The sequence below is a fragment of the Catharus ustulatus genome, chromosome 6 (assembly GCF_009819885.2).
Source record: "Catharus ustulatus isolate bCatUst1 chromosome 6, bCatUst1.pri.v2, whole genome shotgun sequence".
NCBI lineage: Eukaryota > Metazoa > Chordata > Aves > Passeriformes > Turdidae > Catharus > Catharus ustulatus.
The window spans coordinates 16,390,350-16,413,566 of record NC_046226.1 but is presented as its reverse complement, the minus strand read 5'-3'; the positions used below and the strand labels follow the sequence as shown (position 1 = coordinate 16,413,566).

Here is a 23,217-nt window from a genome sequence, read left to right as displayed (position 1 = left end):
AAATATAGTTTTGGATCACTCCTGAGAACTCAGCAACTCCAAAAGTGACTACTACTGCTACTATGTAAAGTACTATGCAACACTTCAGGCTTTTTTCCAGGGGTCCTCCTAAGCTCTAGTCATAAGTTCCTGTGATAAAGTGCAGACTATGGCTGAATTTTAGTCTAATTTTTGCTCTGGCAGGAGGCTTAGATGTGTCTGCACTGTATGAAAGAAGATCAAAGAAAGATTCACCAGGGAAATAAAGTCCAAGACTAACTGGACAAGTACTGAGAGGTTCATGCATTTCAGTTTGCAGTTGCAGAGGAACTCTTGGCAGAAAAATCAGCAAGAAAGTTGGAGCATTAAATTCATTATCAATCCAGTCTCAGGGATTGTTCTCAGTGTTCTCAGAAATGACAGCAAAAATTTATAGCAGCTGCTCCAGCAAACTAACAGGACTGTTTGTTGGCTTGTGAAATAAGCCAAGGTAAGGCCTGCCTGAAAAATCTCACTGCACTTTTAAAAGGAAGTGCTGGGCAGTCAAGAGTTCATTCTGCTCATTTAGATTTACAATTTTTTTGGGGGTCTTCAGCTCTTAGAGACATTGCAGCAATGTCTCATCCTGCACATTTCAAGAGTAGCTGGGAAATCTGGACTGGTGGCCATGTTGTTAACAAAGGAAGCCAGGAGTTAGGAGAGCCAGCAGTAAGGGCTGGATTCTCAAAACTGATCTGCAGTAAGCAGGAAGGCAGGAAGCACAAATGGAAAAGAATTAAAACAGGACTCAACTCACTTAAATTTAGAGGAAGCTAGTCTCATAGGTAATGCACTCCTTCCAGGAATATACAACCATTTTAGCTGCAATTGCCTTACAGGAAGGCAGATAAGTTCTACCAGTCCTGTTCTCCCCACAGATCCCACTGTGTTATTACAATTGAGCATTGCCTGGAAACCATCTCTATTTGTTACTCCCTTCCCCCCTCAAGGAAAGGAGCCAGCTGCTTCATCTGAAGCACAAACCCACTTCTCATATGTACCACATATATATTGGAAAAGTAACTTTCTGGGACAGAAACTTTATTTAGCAACCTCTTACAAAGCAGAGACTGAAAGGGATTTCTTGCAGACAAAGTTGACTGGAGACTACAAACTGCTAGAAGCAACAATATGATAGAAGCTAGAAACTGCTAAAAATAGCTTACATGACAAGAGGTTCAAATCATAGTTAACTTATTTTCAGACTTTTGAAAAAATAATGGTGCAATTAAACATGAGGGAGACGTGGGGAAGAGGTGGGGAAGAGAAGTTGTTTGGGCACAGCCCTCATTCTACCCACTACAGGATTGGAAATCACCAGCCAAACCTGGGTAATAATACTGCAAAAATTTTTAACTCACCTCATGAGAGTTGGTTCCATGGGCCACTCTGGTTTTACAAACTGGATAAATAAATAAGAAAAAAACAATTCACCACTGAAAGAGAACACCCAAAACCTCTATAATCCTGTTGCCACCCACACATGCAAACACTGGAGTCCACCAGACCAAGGCATTGACAGTATTAGACACCAGTGACAGTCTTTGCTTGACCAGTCCACAATCATGGCAAAGCTTGGCTTACTCCAAGCTCTACTCTCTCAATTCCTTCCCGTAACTAAGGTACAAGCACAGCGCTTTATTAGGACTGGACAGAGTTGCAAAGCATCAGCTAAGAAGTTAGTACTAGTACTAGAATTGCCATCCTGTCCACTCAGAGAGCATTTTCACAGCTATGTAATTTTTTTCAGAGGCTCGAGCTACCACAAAACACCACTGCCCTTAAAACAAAGGAACTGGGACACAGTCGAAACCAACTTATTTTCTTACCTCCCTGTTTTCAAAGAAGAGCAGGAAATATAATGGGCTAACCAAACTAAGATATAACTTATTTTTCACAGGCAACCATAGAAGAGGACAGAAAAAGGCAGAAAGCCTAACAGTTTTCCTTTCTCCTTCACATTCATCTGCTCTGTATATCCTGATTCTCACCTCCATCCTGATTGAGAGGAGGAGGAAAACCAGTGAGAGGAAAGAAACATGCTCCTTCTACTCTAAGGCCAGAGAAGAGCTGAAGACCCCAGGACCCACACAATTACTAGAGATTATATTACTTATGCGTTAAGCAGAGGAGATGAAAACTTGCAAGTAGTGAGGGGGTGGATAGGACAAGACTTCTTTGCAGATTGTTGGAAGAATCAAATTGCTAGGCAAGAGGACAGGGAGCTATGAAAGGAAATAACCTGCAGTAGAGTCCAAAATAACTTGGTAACTTGAAATTTCAGAAAGTGTTTTATGAAGTCTCACAGACATATGCTCTGGAGAGCTGGACCATTTTTAAGAAAAAATAAAAATAGAGACAGGAAAATGAAAAAACACTCCCAGAATACCAAGGTATATTAATTTTCAGTGCTATTTTGTAATTTCATCATCATTTAGTGGGTTTGATTCAGACTTCCTGAATATATGCTGCTGACTACTGAGGACTAGTCAGTCTGTATTGAGATCACAGTGTGAAGAGGAGGGAAAACCATTCAGTGGGATTTAAATCACTGCTTCACAAGCTAACTTCAGGAGACCTGCCTCATTTGCGAGAGCGATGGCAGGGAGGGCAGAACATGCTTTTTCCACACGACTTTACCTCTGAACTTTACAAATGAGGCAAGCACCAAGGGAACAAACAGCGACTAACGATCCTGCTCACTTTATACTGCAAGGAATCAAATAAAGGAACGAATTAAAGCACAAGCCTTGCAATGAAACTTGCTACAAAGCACAAACAGTTCATAGCAGCTGTTTGAGCTGTGGGCCCTTGGCACCTGTTATCTGTGTTAACCCTCTTTCTTTTACCCTCTAAGATTGTATTTGTACCCTGGACCAGGGAAAGGGAGAGGTGGGTGAAAAAAGAGGACAGTCAGCAAGGCAGTGATTTTCCCAAGAAAAATAATGAATGCAGCTGGCAGGAGAAACATCTTGCACAAGTTCAGGGCAAGAGGCTAACTTTGTTAGAACTATTAGCATTTCCCAGGAATGCATGTTTACTGCAGCGAGGTGCTGAAAGTAAGGAACATCAATAAAAGGCAAAGTAAAAGCTGGAGGGGGAGGGGATTTGTTTCACATTCCAAGCAGACTGCCTCACAGCATTTGTTTCAGGAAAGTTTTAACATCCTTGACACTTTTGGCAGAGAAACCCCACTCCTACAATTTTGGCTATGTTTTGGGGGATACATGGGCGGTATTTAGAACCTACTAGAAGCACCACAGAAAAGCCCATGTACATACTGAATGGGAATGCCAGTCCATTCTTCTCTATAAGCTGCAAGGTATCTTCTCCACAGGCACTTGTCAGCTCCATAAAGGGTGGTGAACAGATCCTCTCATCTGCAAGAAAATAAAAAAGACTCATATGAAAATGAGGGTTTAGCTTCTCAGCTGAATCATTACCAGCTTTCTCCATATTAACTGATTCTTGATACTCAGCTTATAATAAAGCACCCAAAAGGACTGTAAGCCAGGCCTGAGTTTGGGTTTCTGCAAACATTTCAGAAAATGAATGGCTCAATTTTCAGACAATCTAAATGGCAATATAAAGCCAGTATTTTCACAGGCAGCAAAAATGATCACCTGCTTAGGAACACATAGCTGCACAAGACTTAGCCAGTGAGGTGAAAAGCAATTGGGATCTCAGCTGTTAACTTTATGCCTTCAAGCATAATTTTCTATAGCATTTTACAAAAAAACCAGAATGGTCTGCAAATATGACTAGAATAGGCAGTCTCACAAAGCCATATCTCCTGTAGGGCCGCTCAGGTGGCAGATTCCAGTGTGCATTTACTTCAGACAAGGTGCCAGAACATTCTGTTCATTGGGATGGCTCTGCTCAGTGGTTCAGTGTTCATTTGGTCAGGCAAAGCCAACCAGAGCACTGCTGGGACACTACCACGTCAAGACTCCTCAGCAAGCTCTGAGTGAAGAGAAGAATCACGAGAACCATGGTAAAATTTAATGGAGCAGGTCTGCTCCAGAGTGTTTCTGCCCATGTTGTGCTTGTTCACATGGGGTTGCAGGAAGGTTGGAGTCAAAACCCAGCCCTCTTAGCAACTTGGTGAGTTGACTTGCTCTAGGATACACTTCCTCTTCACTCTAGAACTGAGAATTCCCTAGGAATGTGGCAGGAAAGGCAGAAACCGCTGTAGGACTCATAGGACTTGCACATAAATCGCTTAAGAGGGCTGGGTTGCAACTTCAAGTGTACAGAGAACCTTGGCTTCAGCCATAGGTCTGAGACGGGTCAGCAGGCCCACAGGTTTTCAGACAAAAGCTGTGTGCACATTCACAACACTGACTAAGTCAATCAAGGACATCACACAAGTATGAATGACTATTTAAATTGCCTCCTCAGTGAGCACAGCCCTTAAAAAGTACTACTTTCATGGAGTTTGAGCTGTGGCCAGGTTAACTTTGGAGCCACAAATGAGTTATAACTTGAGTTAGCTGCACAGTACTGAACACAATTCAGAATGGGTCTGCCAAGACTCACTTTTCAGACATTTCAAGAGAAACAGGATGACACCTTCCTCCAAGAAGCATCTGGAGAAAAGCACAAATGGTGGGAGCAACTGTATCTGGCAAACTGAAGTCACGGGTTTGTATCAACCAGCAACTTGTCTTGAAAATAAGCAAAACACGGCTGAATCCAAACAGGTGGAGACCATGCAGTGCAGATGGTGCAGAAACTGAAAAGTACATGTGAACTAAAACTCCAGCAAAGCTAAACATAACTCTTGAGACAGCCATGCAGTCAGAAAGCACTTTATAAACATTTCTTAGATGAATACTTTTCACTTCATTGTAAGTGTATCTATATAAAGAAAACTGAATAACTGAAAGTTACAGAGATGCAAAACTCTCTGTATTTTGGTACACATATCTAAATACATCCCCAAACTTTCAGAATATCTGAGAACTCTGTTCATTAGCAGTGTTTTCACTACAAGAGTTTTCTGAGAAAAGGCTATTTTCATGCATTCTAAAAGGAGCAGAAAGATTGATGCTTTGAGGTCAACCTCAACAAAACTAAACAAAACATCCTACATTTCAAAGCTTTCAATTTGCTGCTATGAAAACAGAAAGGAGCATCCAAAAGCGACAGGTACTGTAATATTTACAAGCCTTTGCCAGAATTAAAGTTCCTTAGTTGGATGAATTTAGGGAATAAGATTTAGTTTACAGATACTTGGGAACAACTTTGGCTTGGCAGCTCTCCCACCCACATGCTTAAGGCTCACAAATAACTTTGCCTTCAGAGTACAGATGCAGAGGAACGTATGGTTCCATCTCGCTTCCCTCGGTTTCTCTCTCATGCAAACAGGAATGGGAAACAGGGAGGATTCAGTGTTCCTGCTGACTACATGACACTTGCATGGGGAGATGAAGGAATGGGCAAACAGTAATTTCTTTGACTTTGTACTTAGAAAAGACCACCTGGATCAACAAAAACAACAAAGAAGACTCTTAGCATCTCAAAGTGCTCTGGCTGGGTTTGCACAGCACTGGCATTTTTTCTACCAAGAGGGCAGTTCTAGCCCACTGAAATCTCTAACACAGACCATTAATTTACAGCCAGACCTGAGGACAAATAAATCTTCACCCAACACAAGATTCCAGTACAGCCTACAACTAGAAAGCTGCTGCTCTGAGTTTAACTGCACATACTGAAATTCTAAAGATAGCTGTAGGTTAAAAAAAAAATCCTTCAGCTGCCAGCAATCATCCTCTCCTCCTTCCCAGGGCGGCAAACACATGCTAAAGTTTTCTCCCATCACAAGCTCCCTGCTATCAGAGTGACAGCAGTCTCTGCACACCTTCTCTGCACTGAGGTCCAGGACAGACCTCACTCAGTGTCTGAGAGTCAAGTCAGTACTGATTTACATCAGCTTGGAACTACACCATAGTGCAAATGACACCCAGTGGTACCCTGAACCTTCCATCCCCTCCTGCTGAGTAAGCTGCTTTAGTGTGAACTCACGGAGTTGTGGTCAGGTCCTGGACTCTTGGCACTGTCACTCCTTCTTTGCAAACCAACAGTGACAAGACACCATGGGAAACCATTGCCAGAAAGAGCAACAGTAAATACACACAAACAAGTAAACATAACAGTCTAGAGATGAGAAGGGTGTCATGATTCTGGCTCCACTGCTGACCCTTTGTACTGATGCTCCAGCCTAACCCTCCAATCTAAAACCAAGCACTATTCTCATTTGCACCTGAGAGCCCAGTGTGACAAAGCACTTTAATAAAAGCAGTCTGAGAACTACTACAACATGAGGCCACAGCCATGTCACCCCTCCTGTGCAGCTGCACTGGCCATACACTGCTAGCAGAAGGAACTCTGTCAGGACACAGACCTGATACAACCCAGAACCTGTGCAAGGAGCTGATGCTGTTGCTTTTCTACCATCAGTACTCAGTTTTGTGCTCTGCACTAAGATGCTGCTGAGTAGAAGAGTCTTCTTCCAAAACATCAGGTTTGGAAAAGACTCTGCCTCATCTTCCACCCCAAGAGATTATTATGTATGCAATTTCTAATCTTTTCACGTCGGATTTGAAATTAAAAATCAGGCACTTCCTCCCTCCCTTTGGGTGCATACATGGCATCACACAATATGCAAATGACCACAATTATTAACCCTATCTTCCTTCATGCAGCCTGTGCTGGACCAAAGACATCAGCAGGAAAAGTCAGTCCGTAAGTCTACAGACTGCTGGGAATTAAGATTTTGTACATTGCTACAGTGCACATTTAGAGAATGGTATTTCTTTCTTTTCTAAGCACCCAGCTGTCTCTGGGAGTCCTGCATTTGAAATATGGCCATGACTCCAGGTGAACCTTGTCAGGTCCAGAATTGCCAATTTAACAGCAACAAGAAAAGATTCTTCAGATCAGAATGTTCAGCTTTCACTTCAGACAAGTACCAGAAGTATGTTGCACTGTTGTTGTTAAAAACAACATATTATAATTAAATTTAAAAGTCAAAATTCTGTCACTCTGTTCCTCCTCCATCTTTGTCCTCATTTTTATTGCATGCCTTAGCACAAACTTCATGGTATCTGTTTTCCATATTTTACTTTAAATATTCTTCCTTTTCTTCAAGATTATTTGATCTCAAAGGGAGTTCTCTCTCTCTTTCCTCTTACTTTCTGTATTTTTTCTCATTCACATCCCCATCTCTCATCTAGGCTGTTCATTTTTTCAACTATTATTTCTGTTCTTTCAGTGCTACCTACACTTTATCCCTCCATCACCTCTGAATGGAGCTCACTGCTGGAGGGATCACATTCATTGCAAGCGCAGGAGGAGTGTTTGCAGTGGGACGCCTGAGGACAGGAGGAAGCTGGCACTATCAGGTCACAGGTGACAGGCAGCAATCACAGCATCAGGGCACTCAGCTCTGGCACACCCTGCTGTGGGGTGAGCTTTGTCAGAGTGCTGTTCCATTCCCATGGAGCAACAACATTACTTTGAGGGCTGGACTGATGATGGCCACTTTACAGGATGAGTAACACAGCTAACCAACAACAGGGAGGTGAAAGAGCACTCAAACCAGGGTGTTGGTGCCAGGGGGGATTATTCCAGATGGAGTTCAACAACAGTGGCAGGAGATATGGGATGTGAAGATGGGGAAGATGCAGACTAAAAACTGGCTGGGGAAAATAATTTTTTGGCAATGAGAACTGGTGGAATTCTTTGTGCTCAGGACTTGCTTTAGTGAGAGATGCTGAGTAATGCTTCTCTACTCAGGGCACCCTGGTGGCCTGCAGACAGCCTGCCAAACAGTCACAGGATACCCAAACCCCCAGAAGAAGGCACAAGAGGTCAAACACTCAACACACACTCCCATTCAGTAGCCAGGCAAAATAGATATATGAAAAATAAGAATAATACATGGCTGTTCCCAGTTGAACCAAATCTTAAAAATAAATGGAAACCACTGTGACAGGGCTGTACAAGACAGTCCCAGGATGTTTTTTGATTAGGGTAAATGGTCCTTGTAATATAAAAGTGTGAGAAGTAATGGGCAGCTGTGGATGACTGTGGGGAAAAAATAAACCATAAGAGAACCTATTTGGATTTTTTTGGTCCTTATGATTTTGGACAGGTAAGAAAACAAGTAATAGATTAAAGACCCAATGCCCTGCATTCATAGAGCAACAAACTGTATTTCCTTGTCTTCAGAAAAAGTTTAAAGAGAATTTATGATCATCGGTGAGAATAGCTCAAAACCTGTGTCTAGAAAAGAAATACAATAAGAAGGCCACTGCCTATTAAACTTCAGATTTAGTGTCTGAACATGTTTCCCTACCTCATAATTCACCTTCCTTCACCATATAGCCTAGGGATTAGGAAGTGCAGCAGACAGGCTGCAGACAGCACCACCAACCTCTTTCCACAAGACCACAGTGCATCAACAAACATAGTCAAACTCTGAACCTCTGTTTATGAAATGGGAAGAAGGCTTTACCTCCCCTTGGCCAGGCAGGGCTTTTTGGAGCTAGTCTAAGGAGTTCCAGGAAAAAGACTTTTTGATGCTACTGGGGTCATTACAGTAACTGAACAAACTACTTGTTTGAAGCTTCAGTCTGAGCATCATCATCCAAAATCCTGAGAGTGTTACTGGAAAAACATAAACCAAAAGGTGTTTACTGAAGAATATCATATCTTTTTCCCAACACTCATCATTAGCAGTGCCTTCTTTGTTTACACACAGATGGTAAAAGATGCACCAAATGAGAGGAGTGCTGAGGACAGGGGAAAGGGAAGAAATAGGTACAGTGAATTTGTGAAACAAGTGGAAGGAAGATGCAGTTTGTCAGAGGAGCACAAGAGGAGGCCCAGTTCCCCAGGTGTGCAACAGACTTGGCACACCTAGATCCCCTAATTCTGCTTACCAGTTCCAAATGGAGCACAGCTTGTGCCTGAGTTGCTCTCTGTGACTGGAAAGCTGTCAGTACTATTCCTGGAAAGACTGAGTATGCAGCCTCCACATCACACAACAATGCATTACGCAGAAAAATGACAAAGCTGCTTTGAAAAGTGCTGGTCTCTGTTGTAAACACCCTTAAGAAAAGCACAAAACCATCCATGTCAAAATCAGGACTGGCTCATCATCTAACACTCATGGAGCAAATGTTAAGCCTTAAACTATCAGAAAGATTTGCAGCAGATGGGAACAAACTCTAAACTTCCTCCTTGTTGAAAAAAAAAACCCCTCTCTTTAATAGAATAGTTTGCACTGTGATTTGGAAACATTTAAGTCTCTTTAAAAAGAAATATATTTTCAGTAAACTGCACTTCACTGTAGCTTCCACCAGCTAATGGCTAATGGTCCTGTGGGAATAGAGAGGATACACAGCCAGGGCAATGTCTTTTTCTCCTAATACAATAAGGGGAGGAAATCTGAACTTCCAGCTCACCTCTGCCCACTGAGTTCATTTTCAACCAAAAAACCCAACCACGCAGAGAAGCAGCAAAGTTTTTTTCAGCATGCAGCTAAATCTTATCTCAAAGGTATCATAAGCCACTACATGACAGAGTGTTTTGCCCTTTGAATCCCTTTATTGACTGTACACTTATAGCTTTGGACTGTAACTTCTGCTAAGGTCAAAAGTTGCTACATCAAGGAGTCAGTCAAGCAAAGCCAGTCCCAACTTCACAGCAGCCCAGTCCCTATGAACTGGAAGAACCCCTTCTTCACTCCTCCCCCAGTAGATAATTTTTCAGTTGAAGCTTCATAAACCTATAAACTTTATTCATAAACCCCACAACTTTAACAGGTTTATTTCAGCACTTTTGAGCTGTATTAAAAATACTCTCAAGTTGTTTTCCCTCCCCCTCAGAAATGCATGTGCATGAGGAATATTGGCAGAACAGATTTAGTTCAAACATATGTTGATCTGTACTCATCACTGAAAAAATCATCACATATATGAATACCCATGTGTTTGCATCTCACCCTTTAAGTCTCTGAGGGGAAAATTCCAGTTCTTAGGGTAAAGCAGCTATATCTGGGGAACAGTTGGCAACACATTCCAAAGACACAAGAGGGCAGAGCAGACTCAGCTTTGAGGGCACAATTTCAAGCTTAATCTATCTTGACATACAGGGAATTGCACATGGAATAGCTGTGTTAAATGGAACATCTGCAGAGCAATAGTCTTGGTTTTTAAAAAAGTAGTGATTTTGAAGCATCTGGGCAGCGAGTGAGGAAATCTCACAACTGAATACAAATACGAAACTATTAAAAAAAATTCACAATAACTTGTCATTCCATGCAATTTTGGAGTGCTAATTATGGGTTTTGAGCATGATGAAATCAGATTAGACTCAAGAGAAAGTATAAAGCATAAAGAAGAAATAAAGGCAAAGGCCATCCTAAAGCCAGCCTGATGAACTCTTCCTCAGAGACAACCATTTCACAAAGCTATGGTCTGTATCAGATCCTCCTTTACTTTTTAGCTCTAGACTTTCATTTTATGCCCACTTTCCTTAGTGAGCAGAATCTTGCTGATCCCTGAGAAAAAAAATTCACATTATCCTGTGGGTGCTCAGGCTGAAAGAGGCAGGTTTTGCAGCCAAGCATTCTGCTCACTTGTGCTGGTGGAGGAGCACAGCCACAGACCTGCCTTCAGCTAAAACAGACCTGTGGTGAAACACAGTCATTGACACAGCCTCCTAAAGTGTGCACACGACCATGTAACAGTTTAAGTGGTCAAAAATTATCACATCCAGGAGACACAGTAAAGGCTGGGAGATGGGTGTTCATCATCAAATAGCCTCGTTTTTCAGCAGGTAAAAGGGGTTACCCACCACCTGACAAATGGAAGGGACAAGAAGCTTTGCATTTGAGTTTAAAAAACCAAGCACACCTAACCACAGAAAAAGGAGGCAAATGAACTAGCTGTCCACGAGAAGGAAATAAACCTTCTGGTGCTTCTTAGACTCTTTGTAGATAATAATGTTAGGCAAAACTCTCTTATAAGTAATGAAGAAGGGTGGAGAAAACCTGCTGGAACAGCTTTTGTTGAATCAGTAACATTTATTCCTCATAGCATTGAAGCTGTACCAAAACCTGGGGACTCATTTTACAGGCAGAAGTGTTTCCAATGTTACAGAAAGAATGAAAGCAATTTTCCTCATTGAGGGAAAAAAAATGAAAGGGATTATTTGGCAAATAGAAAGAAGTATTTTCTGCATTTTTACCCCAATAACGTTCTTCTCAGAACACTGGCATTGAAAGTATTGGTATCTGCAAGACCCCAAAGGCATTTCAAGAAGACAGACTATGTAAAATATACTCTGCATGTCTGCTCTACATAAAAATGCAAATATCAGATTCAGTATGAATACCTGAACCCTGATTAAAACCACCTCAACTGTCTCTAAAGAGGAATTTGTATCTGCTGTTTATATGCTTACCTATGTATGTTGAATACAGGAATTATACTTAGCACTGCTATTTTCAAGTGACAAATGTGCCCAGTTTTAGTACTCTAACCAACATAGAAACCCTATTGTGTAGAATGATAAAGGAGTCTCAGAACCAAGCTCCAGTGTCCAAATATGACCCTTTCCCATGAAATACAGGAGGTATATAATGGCCCAGATGCAGGATTTTTTATGCTTCCTCTCCCAAATACTGAGATAAGACATTACTTAGACCGGTACAAAACAATTTCCAAGCTGAATTTCTACTTGCAAACTACACAGCTCCAGGACAGCAGCTGTTGGGAGGTTAGACTGCTTCCCCCTGGCCTAGATGGTGGATAGGAACAGACAGTGGTGTGCACTTCCCTGTACACACCTTGTACACACCTGATTCACATGAGAAATTGATGGCAGAGAGAGCACCAGTTTGCTCCATATAATGAGATGCTCATCATTCCCAGGAATCTAAGGTAAGCTGTGAAGACCCAGTGCTGAACCTCCTTACTGAATTTATTTGTATGTAACTCTACTCACTTTAACCAGTTAGTTGCTGTCAGTTGAAGAAGTGCAGAGTACATTGTCTAATAAAATAGAAAATGCATTAATGGCAGGGGCCTTGATGGCAGACATGACGTAGGCAGCTTTTTCTTCTCTGTGATGGAGTCCATTTGAAGAAATTAGAGTATCCAGATGAGTAGAGCTCTGCAGCTCTTGTTATCTCTTATCAAGAGGGTTGATGGCCCTTAACCAGATCAGTTTAATGAGCTTTTGCAAGATAAATCCTGGGAGATGCTACACAATGTGTGTCCCAGCTTTCAGCAAACACTACTGCATGCTGTGTCAGAGGCAAAGCAGCAGCCCACAAGGAGTGTAAAACAGTGACAAAATTCCCTCCAAGGTAGAGGTGTCCCAGGGACACACTGGAAGGGGCTCTGACAGTATCATTCAATGCTTAGTTCAAGCCCCCATAGTACAGCAAGACTCCTGCAGCCCCTGTGCCCCAGCTGGAGCCAGAGAGGAACATGTCCTTTGCCTCCTGTTCCAAACCATACCAGCAATGACAGAGGAAATGTGAATAAATACATGCCTTTTATTACTTTACCAGCCCACATGTATGTGAATACAAAGTAAGTGCAAGAGTTTACATACAGATCTAGAAAACAAAGCAAGATCTCAGGGTAACAGTGAATAAGGGGAGAGGCACATCGCTGTCACTGCACAGCTGGGCAGGGCTGCCAGCCAGCCCTGTGGCTGGGTAACTCCTGTCACCTGTGTTGGGAGGCCATCTCTGGGCTTTGAGGGCAAGCAGACGTGACAGAGATTTGGTGACCATTTAATTTGAGTTCTTTCATGTAAAGCAGCCACTCAGAGCACAACTACACAACTGCAATGCAGTTCTTCCTGTGCCATGGGTGAATGGGATTTCAACAGCAACAGTGGAAAGAACTGCTTGCAGATACATAAGCACAGACTTAACTATCAACTCAACAACACCAGCAAATGATCACATTGCCAAGTTTGTATGCAACACGGGAAACAAGAAGCTATTGCCCTGCCCCTAATACTGTCCTTGCATAGGTTAGCAAACTTCTCCAATGCATGTGGGACTTTTACCTTCTACACTGCACACCATTCAGACCTTGCACTTTGTGCCATGGAAGGAACAAACTCAAATGAACAGGCTTTTTCATTCAGAAATATTTTGTATTTTCAATTGAAGATCATACAGATAATCCTGCAGCACTTTGGAAAAATGTAACTGAAACACTGGTTCTGGCCTTCAAAGATTCTGCTCTGCACTTGTTTGCAATGCTTTAACTGCAGCAGGGCACACAAACCAAGCCTGCTGCCTACTACAGACACTGGTACAATTTGATGATTTTTCCCAAGTGAGGTGGATTGGGCCCACTCCAAATCAATGAGAAAAAATAACTCCTGAGACAAACAAGTTACGAGTATTTTAAACATCAGAAAGAAAAAGACCTATCTACATGGGAAAGCTTTGTTAGTGTATATTTTTCTGTTCTAATTATGTTAGTATAACTATAGCAAAGGAATGCACACACACCATGTTGTTTACATTGGATTAGTTTCTGTTGCTAAAGTTTTCAGACAGCCCTGTAAATATTAAGCTATTAGAGAGTGTCCAAAGGAGGGCAGTGAGCATGGTGAAGGGCCTTGAGGGGAAGCCATGTGAGGAGCGGCTGAGGTCACTTGGTCTGTTCAGCCTGAAGAAGAGGAGATTGAGGGGAGACTCCATTGCAGTTACAGTTTTCTAGTGAGGGCAAGAGGAGGGGCAGGCACTGATCTCCTCTCTCTTGTGACAGTGACAGAGCTCAAAGAATTAACTGAAGTTGTGTCGGGGGGGTTTGGATGGATATTAGAAAAAGGTCTTCACCCAATGTGGCTGAGCACTGGAATGGGCTCCCCAGGGAAGTAGTCACAGCAGCAAGCCTGAGAGAATTCAAGAAGTGTTTGGACAATGCTCTCAAGCACATGGTGTGACTCTTGGGGATGGTGCTGTGCCATCGAATTGGACTCAATGATCCTTACGGGTCCCTTCCAATCCAGCATATTCTGTGGTTCTTTTCATCAACAACTGCAAAGCACCCTGGGATCCCACACCAGCTCACAACACTCATCACAACACTTAGCAATACCTGTGAGAAACTATCAGGAGGCAAGGTCCAGCAGTCCTCACCTACTATCCTGAAACTGTATTCGTGTAGGAAGCTGACACTATTTCCTTGCTGCTGACAGGCAGCCAGGAGAAAATCCTGTATTGCATGATTCTCTCTGGCACCATGGAGAAGAAGTAGTGGCTGCTGAATTGGAAGGGGCATGTGCCCAAGCTTGGTGTTTCTGTGGATGTCATCTGCTAAGATGCCAGACTTCCAGCAGAATCCAGGACAAAGTGGTTTCTATTTCTGTATTCTCTGGCACTGTAAGATGAGGTCTTTGGCTGCACCTTTGGTGCAATCAGTGCTTATGTTCGTGGTTTGACACCGGGTATGTCAAGCAGCTAGCAGCAGCCAGAAGCCATTTATTCCATGAAAACCTCAGGGCTTCAAAGCAGCAAAACTAACACTTGATATCCTTCAACAACACCTGGAAGGGAGGGAGGGAGACAGCAATAAAAAGGCAGAGGGAGGAAAGACAGCTCCACCAGAGTGGAGTCCTTGACTGATGTGCCAGCACACATGGCAGCACAAGGAGCCTCCCAAGTCTGGCTGTGGGCTCCCAAAAGTTGTGTGCCAGTGAATAGTTGTGACAGAAAGGGGACTTAATCTCACACGGCTCCAGATAACTTGTTTCTGCAAGCTGTCTGTACACCAGCAAAGCCAGTGGAAACAGGCCCATTTGGACAAAGATTTTACCTTATACATTCAGCAGTTTAAAACTAGTAACTTCTGGACAAATATATCTCTACCCACTGTTTGTAAACTCCTAGTACTGCACACGCATGTAAATTTTAGCTAAACAGTGTGAAGTGCAATAAACTGCCCTTTGCTGCCAGATAATTACCTTCACAAGAACTGTTGCTGCAAAGTAATCTTCCTGTTTCTCTGAAATGTGCATTTCTGTCTTGTAGGGAACAATGCTGACCTGTATAGTCTGAATACACAAAGAAATACCTGTCATTTTCTGGCTTCAGTTTCTACACTGACTCTTGATTCATGAACTTGCTACTATCTCCTGTCAAGTATGACAGCAAGGGTGAAAGAGATGTGCACATGCAGAAACAACCAGCAGGAAAGTCCAGAAAAAAAACCAGGTAACTTCTGCCTGATTTCATAGAATCACAGAACAGCTTGGATTGGAATGGGTCTTAAAGATCATATTGTTCCAATCCTCCTTCCATGGGCAGGGACACTGTTCTCTAGACCAGGTGTCTCAAAGCCCCATCCAACCTGGCCTTGAACACTTCCAGAGATGAGGCATTCCATAACTTCTCTGGGCAACCTTTTCCAGTGCTTCACCACCTTCACAGTGAAGAATTTCTTCCTAATATCAAATCTAAACTTACTTTCTTCCAGTTTGAAGCCATTCCCCTTTATCCTATCACTACATGCCCTTGTAAAAAGTTTCCTTAGTTTATATGTAGCAACACTAGCCAGGACAAATCCTGAATCATATTATCTACTTTAGCAAACATTAGCTCCCAAATAAACTTTCTAGTATAATTTACTTGTTTAAAATAGAGTGCAAATATTGCCCTGGACCACCTGACTGTAGGTGTGTTTCTGTTTTTGTCTTGGGCTCCTCAGTGCAAGCTTGCTGCTGCTTCCTGAATCTTATGCTCGTAACAACTTATGAGCCCTGGATTATACCTCCTGCTCTCTCCTAACTAGTAGGGAGTTGCCCTCATGCAGTGAGGGGAATCTTTTTTCTGTTTTTCTCTTTGTACTGCATTGGGCTGGAGGAGATGTACCCGCCTCTGCAAGCAGTTCCCATATGCTGACATAAAGACCAGTTGTACTGAGGTGTACTTTTTCCCCCCATTGGTTTATCCATCTAAGATTTGATACAGCAGCTATCTACAATTAGTCAGGATTTAAGGCACATGGGAGGTGCTTTCCCTACAGGTGAAAGCATTCTAAAATTTTCTGTGCTTTCTACATATAATGTCCACGTCTCCACTTCTCTCTTCTTTATCCCCTCACTTTGATGAATACAGCAAAACATTCACTGTCTAGGCCCTCTAAGCCTGAAGCATCAGAGGATTAATTAGAGGATTAATTAATTAGAGGACAGCCCACAAGTCTTCCAGCACATTTCTGGTTGTCCATTTGTCCATCACCTCCTCTTCTAGCTCAATCCTGCCACCATCCCTGACCTCTCCATTTGCACCTACACACTGCCATCTTGTCACAAGCTTTCTCAAGGAAAAACTTTTGTAACAATTCTAAAACCAGGTCCTTTCTGGTTTTAAACTCAAGTTTATACAGCTTTTTCCTTTCCCCTGGTGGCTGAATCATTTTTACATCTCTACTTGCTAACTGACCTAGCGAAGGAAAGTTGTAAAGAAATGTGTTACATTTATTAGTTTCCTCACTGAAGTATATATGAAAACACCAAGTAATACCTCAAGAGGAAGAAGCCTCAACTATCATGGATGGATTGAAGAAAGCTGAGGTATATCATAGCTGCAGATTGGATCATTTAGAAAACAGCAGCTGAGTGAGTGCAGGCAGCTGTGTAGGAGCATCTTCAAAATTCTGGTCAACTGTCCCTTAGTTCCCTAGATGTGCTGCACCTATACCAAGGAACACAGGGGATGCAGACTCCTAAAAGGTCAGACTGTATCATATCCACCCCTTAGCTGTCCAACACAAAGGGGGCTGTGATCCCTTTAAGTTGGCAAAATAAGGATTTTCCCTTTTGTAACAGTGACAGGACACATGAGAGTGACTCGGAGATAGAAGATGCCTTGAGCTACACAGACACAGCCATGTAAAAAACAGCACCATAATTTGTGGCTCAGAGTATCTGTGAGATCAATGAAAAATTCCCCATGTGTTCAGTGTCAATTCCAGTATTCAACAGGTCCTTACCAAAGGAAAAGGAATGTCCCATATCCTCAGAAAATGCACTTCTTTGAGAAGTACATAGTTACAAAAACTTGATTTGTACCTATCTTCCAATCCACTTTTTAGTGGTTGCCAATGCTGCCAGTGGTTGCAAAGATCTGTCAAAATCCTGTGCTCTACAATATGATGTGTCCTGCACAAAAGAATTTAAATTACAGACTAAACTCTGTTCTTCATAATTTTGTAATCAAAAAAGGTTTAAAGACTACCCAGTCAGAGAATGTCGGATTCATACCATACCACTTGTAGGATCTGAACTCTGCTCTGTAGGTGGATTAGAAAGTTATGGAAAGAGCTACATTCTTGGCTAATTTTCAAGAAGAGAAACATTTCTAAGCTCAACAAGTTAGACAGCTCTCAGCATGACCCATGGTTTGTATAAAAAGTCTCTGATTTAGTAGAAATGCTATTTCCTTTTTGTCTGATCTATTTAATGACTTTTTTTCCAGGCTTTGGGAATCTGGGTACTCATTTTTGTTTTGACAGATGGAAAATGATGTAACAAAGTCAGGGTGACAGAAGACATTGAGAGATAGAGCACTTCCAAAATGAGGGACATACCTGTAGATCTGGGAAAGCTATATACCTCAAGGGTAATTAGTAGATTTCTGAGACATGCGGTCACGTCTTTCAGCCAAAACTTTACTATCTGCTTCTTACTAGATGAAAATAATTAGCTTGTATTTGCAAAGATTAAAAAAAATAAAACACAGTATATACTAAGATTAGCCTTTTCAACTAGCTAAATGCAGATGAAAGGATGCTCATAAAAAATCCAGGCTACTATAATTGATGTACATTTTATTTATATAAGCCTCTTCAAATACATAAGGGTCCATTTGTATCAAAGGTTCTTCCTTCATTCCTGTGCTATCCAGTAGAAGCCAGGGAAGCTGAGGCAGATCCTCAGTGAACTGATGAAAGCAACAGTGGGTTTTGGTGGGTAGGCTCACTCAGACCATACCTGCAATTGTCTCATGCTGTCAGGAGACAAACAAGCACTCCTTGTTTGGAGATCTTCCCCTTTTTACAAAGGCAGCACTCATCACCAATCCATTTTACAGCAGTGAAAGCAAGAGACAAAACCGTAGAAGGGCTCATCAAGAGACAGCCTGTGAGCAGGGGTGGAAAGTCTCATCTGTGACTGACTCCATCTGAACCAAGAACTGAACCAGTTCTGGGTCTGCTCTGAATCACCAGCCACTTGCAATGCAACAGCTGAACAATGTTTGTTGAGGCATTTAAGTACAGAGAAAGAAAACAAAGATGCAAAAATACTGAAGTAAAAAAGTGTAGTGGAAAAGTTTATAAAAGCTATGAACATCACATAGAGTATAAGCATTTTAGTTTATTTCAAGAATGTAGAATGTGATCATGAATAACTTTAGGATTTGCAAAGACACATAACACAGACACACAGCTGAAGCTTTGTATTCATTTCCTTGTGTGTCTGGAAACTCATATTCCTGTCCAATGGCTGGGTTTCAACTTAGTGCTCTTGCATTGCTGCCATGATTAGTGATTGCTTATTTTGGTCCTTGTGCCCATGGATGATTGTATGTAAGTGTAAGCTGTGCCACCAGCACCATGCCAGTGTCCAAATGTGCTCAGTTCTGTAGGGCTCTCAAACACAAGCATCTGCACATCAGTGCTCAAAGCACTTCAGAAACGAGCAGGTTGTACAAACACGTCAGTTCTCTGAGGCAGAGAGGCTGTTCTTCCTGACCTGAACTCACTTTTGGAGAACATGAAGTTATGCAAACAGAGGACTTCTGAAACCACGAATCTGCCCTGACAAGAACATTTCAGCTTTCCTTCCTCTTCCCCAAGGCCACCACTGGTGCCATTTGTTAGAAAAAAACCTGAATATCATGTATTAGGCAGCAAAGCAGTGCACGTACTTCTTTTCTGGATAATTTACTCATATTGACAGAGAAAAGTGTAACAGAAGACATTAGGCCACTGCAGACAAGGTGCTGTAAAATTCAACACTTGTGTTAAAATGCAGGAATTATCTACCTTTGGTCTCTTAGGGGACAGCCTTCAAAATCTGACCTCAGCAGATTTTCTCTGAGATGAATGTGGAGGAGTATGCTGTTATTTCTCAGTGCTGCTGAGTTCAGCTCAGCAAGAAGGGGAAAGCACTCAGGAAGGAATGCTCTGTTTTCCCAAACAAGGACATGTTAGCACCCTACCAGGACACCAACCCAGGCAGTACCAGCATTTGTTTTGTTCCAGTAAGTCTGACTATTAGTCACATCTCTGTACTGTCTGCAGCAGCCAAATGCTGTAGTGAGACATAGGAAACTTGTACAGGCAATTCCAGAAACACATTCATCCTGCGCCAAAATACAATATACTGTCAGTTAAAGAAGGGGATTCTCATTCCAAGAGTAGGGGTGACATTTAGTCTCCAAAAATGTACCAGGAGTCAGAGGTGACAGAGGACCTGAAAACAGTCAGGAATGTACCATGGTTTAGGCTTAGAACCTGCTTGTCCTTGAAAACTAAGTTTCAGCAGAACAAGAAGAGGAAATGCCCTGAGGACTCCTTGAAACGCCTCCACAGGAAGAGAAGTTGCAAGTATCAATTATACTGTGTAACTGAAAAAATGGGGAAAAACACAAGTGTGTTCAGAACTAGAAAATCACAGCAGGTGACAATATTTTCCAGTCTTCCAGGCATGTAACACCAACATTTCAAGCTTCTCAATCAAGTGTTTAATTATAGTCTCCTTAGGAATTGTCTGCACAGCATAGAGCAGAGTACAAAAGCAGGAAGCCATTGGGAGATTTGGTGCTTTACTAAAAGGGGAAGCAGAGAACACGCCAAGTTTCTTGTGAAAATAAGATGATCGTGCCTTGCGTAACGCTGCGAAGGGACAGCTGTGACCCTGACAGTGGCTAGGCTTTTGAAAGTGCCAGGGAGCCACATCCAACATGACAGGAGAGCAGCAAAGAGCATGTGGCAGTAAGTCTATCTCACTCTGTATCTCACCCTATTTGATTTTGCAGAACACTTGCTTACAAATACACAGAAGAGGGAGGTATCCTGTCTACTCTGTTCACCTGTTCACAGTTCAGGCTTCCAGGCAGAAACAGGCAGTTGTGAACAGAGAGGAAATGGTCTAACAGTACTCATACCCTGCTGAACTCACAGCTAGCTGCTCCTTCTAAATGAGAGAATGAGGACATGACTTTGGTTCACAGCACTTAGTACTGTCATTATGGACTTGAGGGGCTGCACTAACTAAATGCACTGCTGTGGAACCAGACTCCTTCATTTTCTTCTGATAGCCCTGTTTGGGACACAAGCACACAGGCTTTACACTCCAGCAGAGTCATGGAAGGCGTCATTCCAAGACTGATCAGTGAGGAAACCACAAAACCAGAAATACCCCTCATCATTCACTTGCATTTTTCTAGGGGAAGGCTGGTGAAGAAGGCAAGCACTGTCCTTCAGTTCAGGGCCCAACAGAATGCTTGTGACATTCACGCTTATTTCAGTCATAAGCGAGTCGTGACAGTGCAGCAGTTACCATGGAACAGCCCGTGGGGAACCAATGCAACCACCTTGCTGGAAGAGCTGGAAGCTAAATCCTGTGGTGTCAGGACTGAATCCTACTGTAAAGGAAAGCAGAGGTAGGCCTTCTTCCTTGGAGGATTCAACCTCATGGTCATGGCAGACAAACACAGTGAGGACCCAAGGAGGATAGCACTGCCACAGCCTCTGCTGGCTGAAACAAAGCAGAAGTGTCGTCTGAGCCAGGCATGCTCAGGGCACAGAGCTGATATCTCAGCATCTTTTGAAACTTTAGCTCTTCTACACTATGTACTTTATTCAGTTAATATTCTTCACCATGAGGTTGAGCTTATTTAAATTTGCTTTCAAATCTGCAGGATGACCCTGCATACCATGAAACAGTAATTATGTTCATTTTGGCAATAGTTATTGGTCTGTGATTGAAATAAATACCCTATCTTCAATGCCTGTTTCTTAAATCTGCTTGAGTAAGAAAATATTCTATAAGCATATCCCTGCCAACAAATTCATATTTTTCCCCTAATACTGATATATTTTCATAGCTTTTCCCTTATAAATATTTTGCAAGCTTATCTCAGACAAGAAAAAATTAATTTTCTCTATGAAAGGCAAATAGCAGGACAGATGTTCATGCAGCACAGCAAAAAATGAAGCATTTCAAATATGTAGTTGCCAACTAAGAAATTATTGAGTCTTCATTATCAAGAATTTGAGTTAGGTATGAATGAAGTTACCAACTCTTCCTCACCCCTTTCTGTTTATCCTAATAAGCAGGAAATCCCAGAGACCACATTTAATAATGTATTAGAATTTCTAAGAAGTGACTTTAGATTTCCAAAGGATTTTCATTTATTACAGTTCATGATCACTTCTGCTGGTTCCTCTACTCATTTTACTTCAGCTTCTCTCAAAAAATACCCAAGGATTTTAATGCCATTTTATCTTTAACCTTTGCATCCCATTTCAAAAGCACTTACATGAGCCTAATCATTACGCTCTGCCTTATACAGAGCTGCCAAAATCCAGGGTTAAACTGCAGTCAAAGTTCAGACCACTTTTTCAGGAGAACACAGCCCAGGACAGGCTCAAAAGTTGCTTCTCAGCACAAGGTGGGATCCCCACATGCAGCGTCTCACCCCATCCAGCAGGTACAACCTGCAGGGCACCAGTACCAACATTTTAAAAGTAATTTCACATGTATTTCATTCCAGCTACTCATCAGAGAAGCCTGGAAAAATGTCAGCTGTCTTTTTATTTGAACACCCATCTGACCACAATGTGACCAATAGAGGGAATGAGAGGGGACAGGACTTAAACACACTGTATTAAACAAACCAGCTTTAGGTTCCCTAGTCTTTTTAAGAGACAAAAAAGATTAATCCAACCAGGATCAGGAGGGTGCTTTCATTACTCATGAGACTAATCCTTTGCATTACCAGGTTTGTGGACCCCTGTGGTGTTTCCAAAAACTGGAAACTCAAATGTATATTTGTAGTGATGGGGTATGTGTTCACACTCTCCCACAAAGAGTTCCTAGCATTCACTTTGTTTCTCTGTATTTTAATTTTCCTTTAGATTCCCCCATTTCCTTTTCTTTTGGTTTTTGCCAAGGAGATCTTCAGTATCCTTTACTGAAGGGAATTTTTTCCAGTATCAGGACAATGCCAGATCATAATGGCACAAATTAGTAGAGAGAAAGGCTAGTGGCAGGTGTCCAGGAAAGAGTATAAAACCACAAAAGTTTACAAGGACATTGTCCCTGTCATAGACCCTTGCAGCAGCCCTTTAGGGACTTCTTCAGGAAAGTAAAGGGTTTATCAGCTCTCAACAGGTTTTTCTGACATTAATCTGGTTGCTTTTTTGAACATGCACAAATTAGCATTCACAGCACTCTGTGGCACTGAATTTCCTTGTTTAGTTATGAAGTGTAGGATAGTGAAAATGTTGGGGTTTTTTTTTCAAGCTTACCACCTACTACTTTCATATTTACCAGAAGAAACAACACATTGCTGTTCCCATTCATCATCAGCATGCTGCTCCCGATTCACACAGGCCTCCATTGTGCTCCCTCCCCTCTCAGCTGCTTCAAGAAGTTTTGAACTCTGCATTTCAGTTCGATCAAATCCTTTGCCAGTGAAGCTGCTGTACTGGGGATGGAAAAGAAAGAGTCTGGCTGCTATAATGAAGCATTTCAGTTACACAGGGCAGGTTTCTGTCAAAAAATCATAGACTTTTGCCTACAAAGACTTGTGCTGAGTCAACAGTAGAGATTCTTTACAGCACAAGCAATCAAACATTTTTGTATTCAATGAGGAAGATTTGGAGAAAACAAAAAATATACTTCTGTAAGTGTGTTTTGGGACTTTAGGCTATTTAGGCTGTGTTTCAATGTACCAGGTTATTATGCAGTCTTTGGGAGGTTAGAGCAGCTACTTTCTGAAACAAAATGAGGTACTTGGTTGAAAGAGGTTGGTCAAATGCAAGAAAAATACTATGCTTGTAGATGCAGGTCAGATTTTGAACACAGTCTCTTACACAAACACCCTATCTCTCATATTAAAGTGCCCTAAAATAAAAAACT

The 23,217-nt window shown here is 42.0% G+C and overlaps 1 protein-coding gene across 1 annotated transcript in view; it reads right to left on the bottom strand.

Moving 5' to 3' along the window:
* The window catches only part of ITPK1 (inositol-tetrakisphosphate 1-kinase), a 142,229-nt gene that overhangs the window by 17,793 nt on the left and 101,219 nt on the right, over window positions 1-23,217 (bottom strand). Inside the window, exons 5-6 of the mRNA XM_033063888.2 lie at window positions 3,300-3,398; window positions 1,380-1,420 (exon numbers count right to left, since the gene is read on the bottom strand). Coding sequence (XP_032919779.1) covers window positions 1,380-1,420; window positions 3,300-3,398 — 140 coding nt within the window. The remainder of the gene's footprint in view (window positions 1-1,379; window positions 1,421-3,299; window positions 3,399-23,217) is intronic.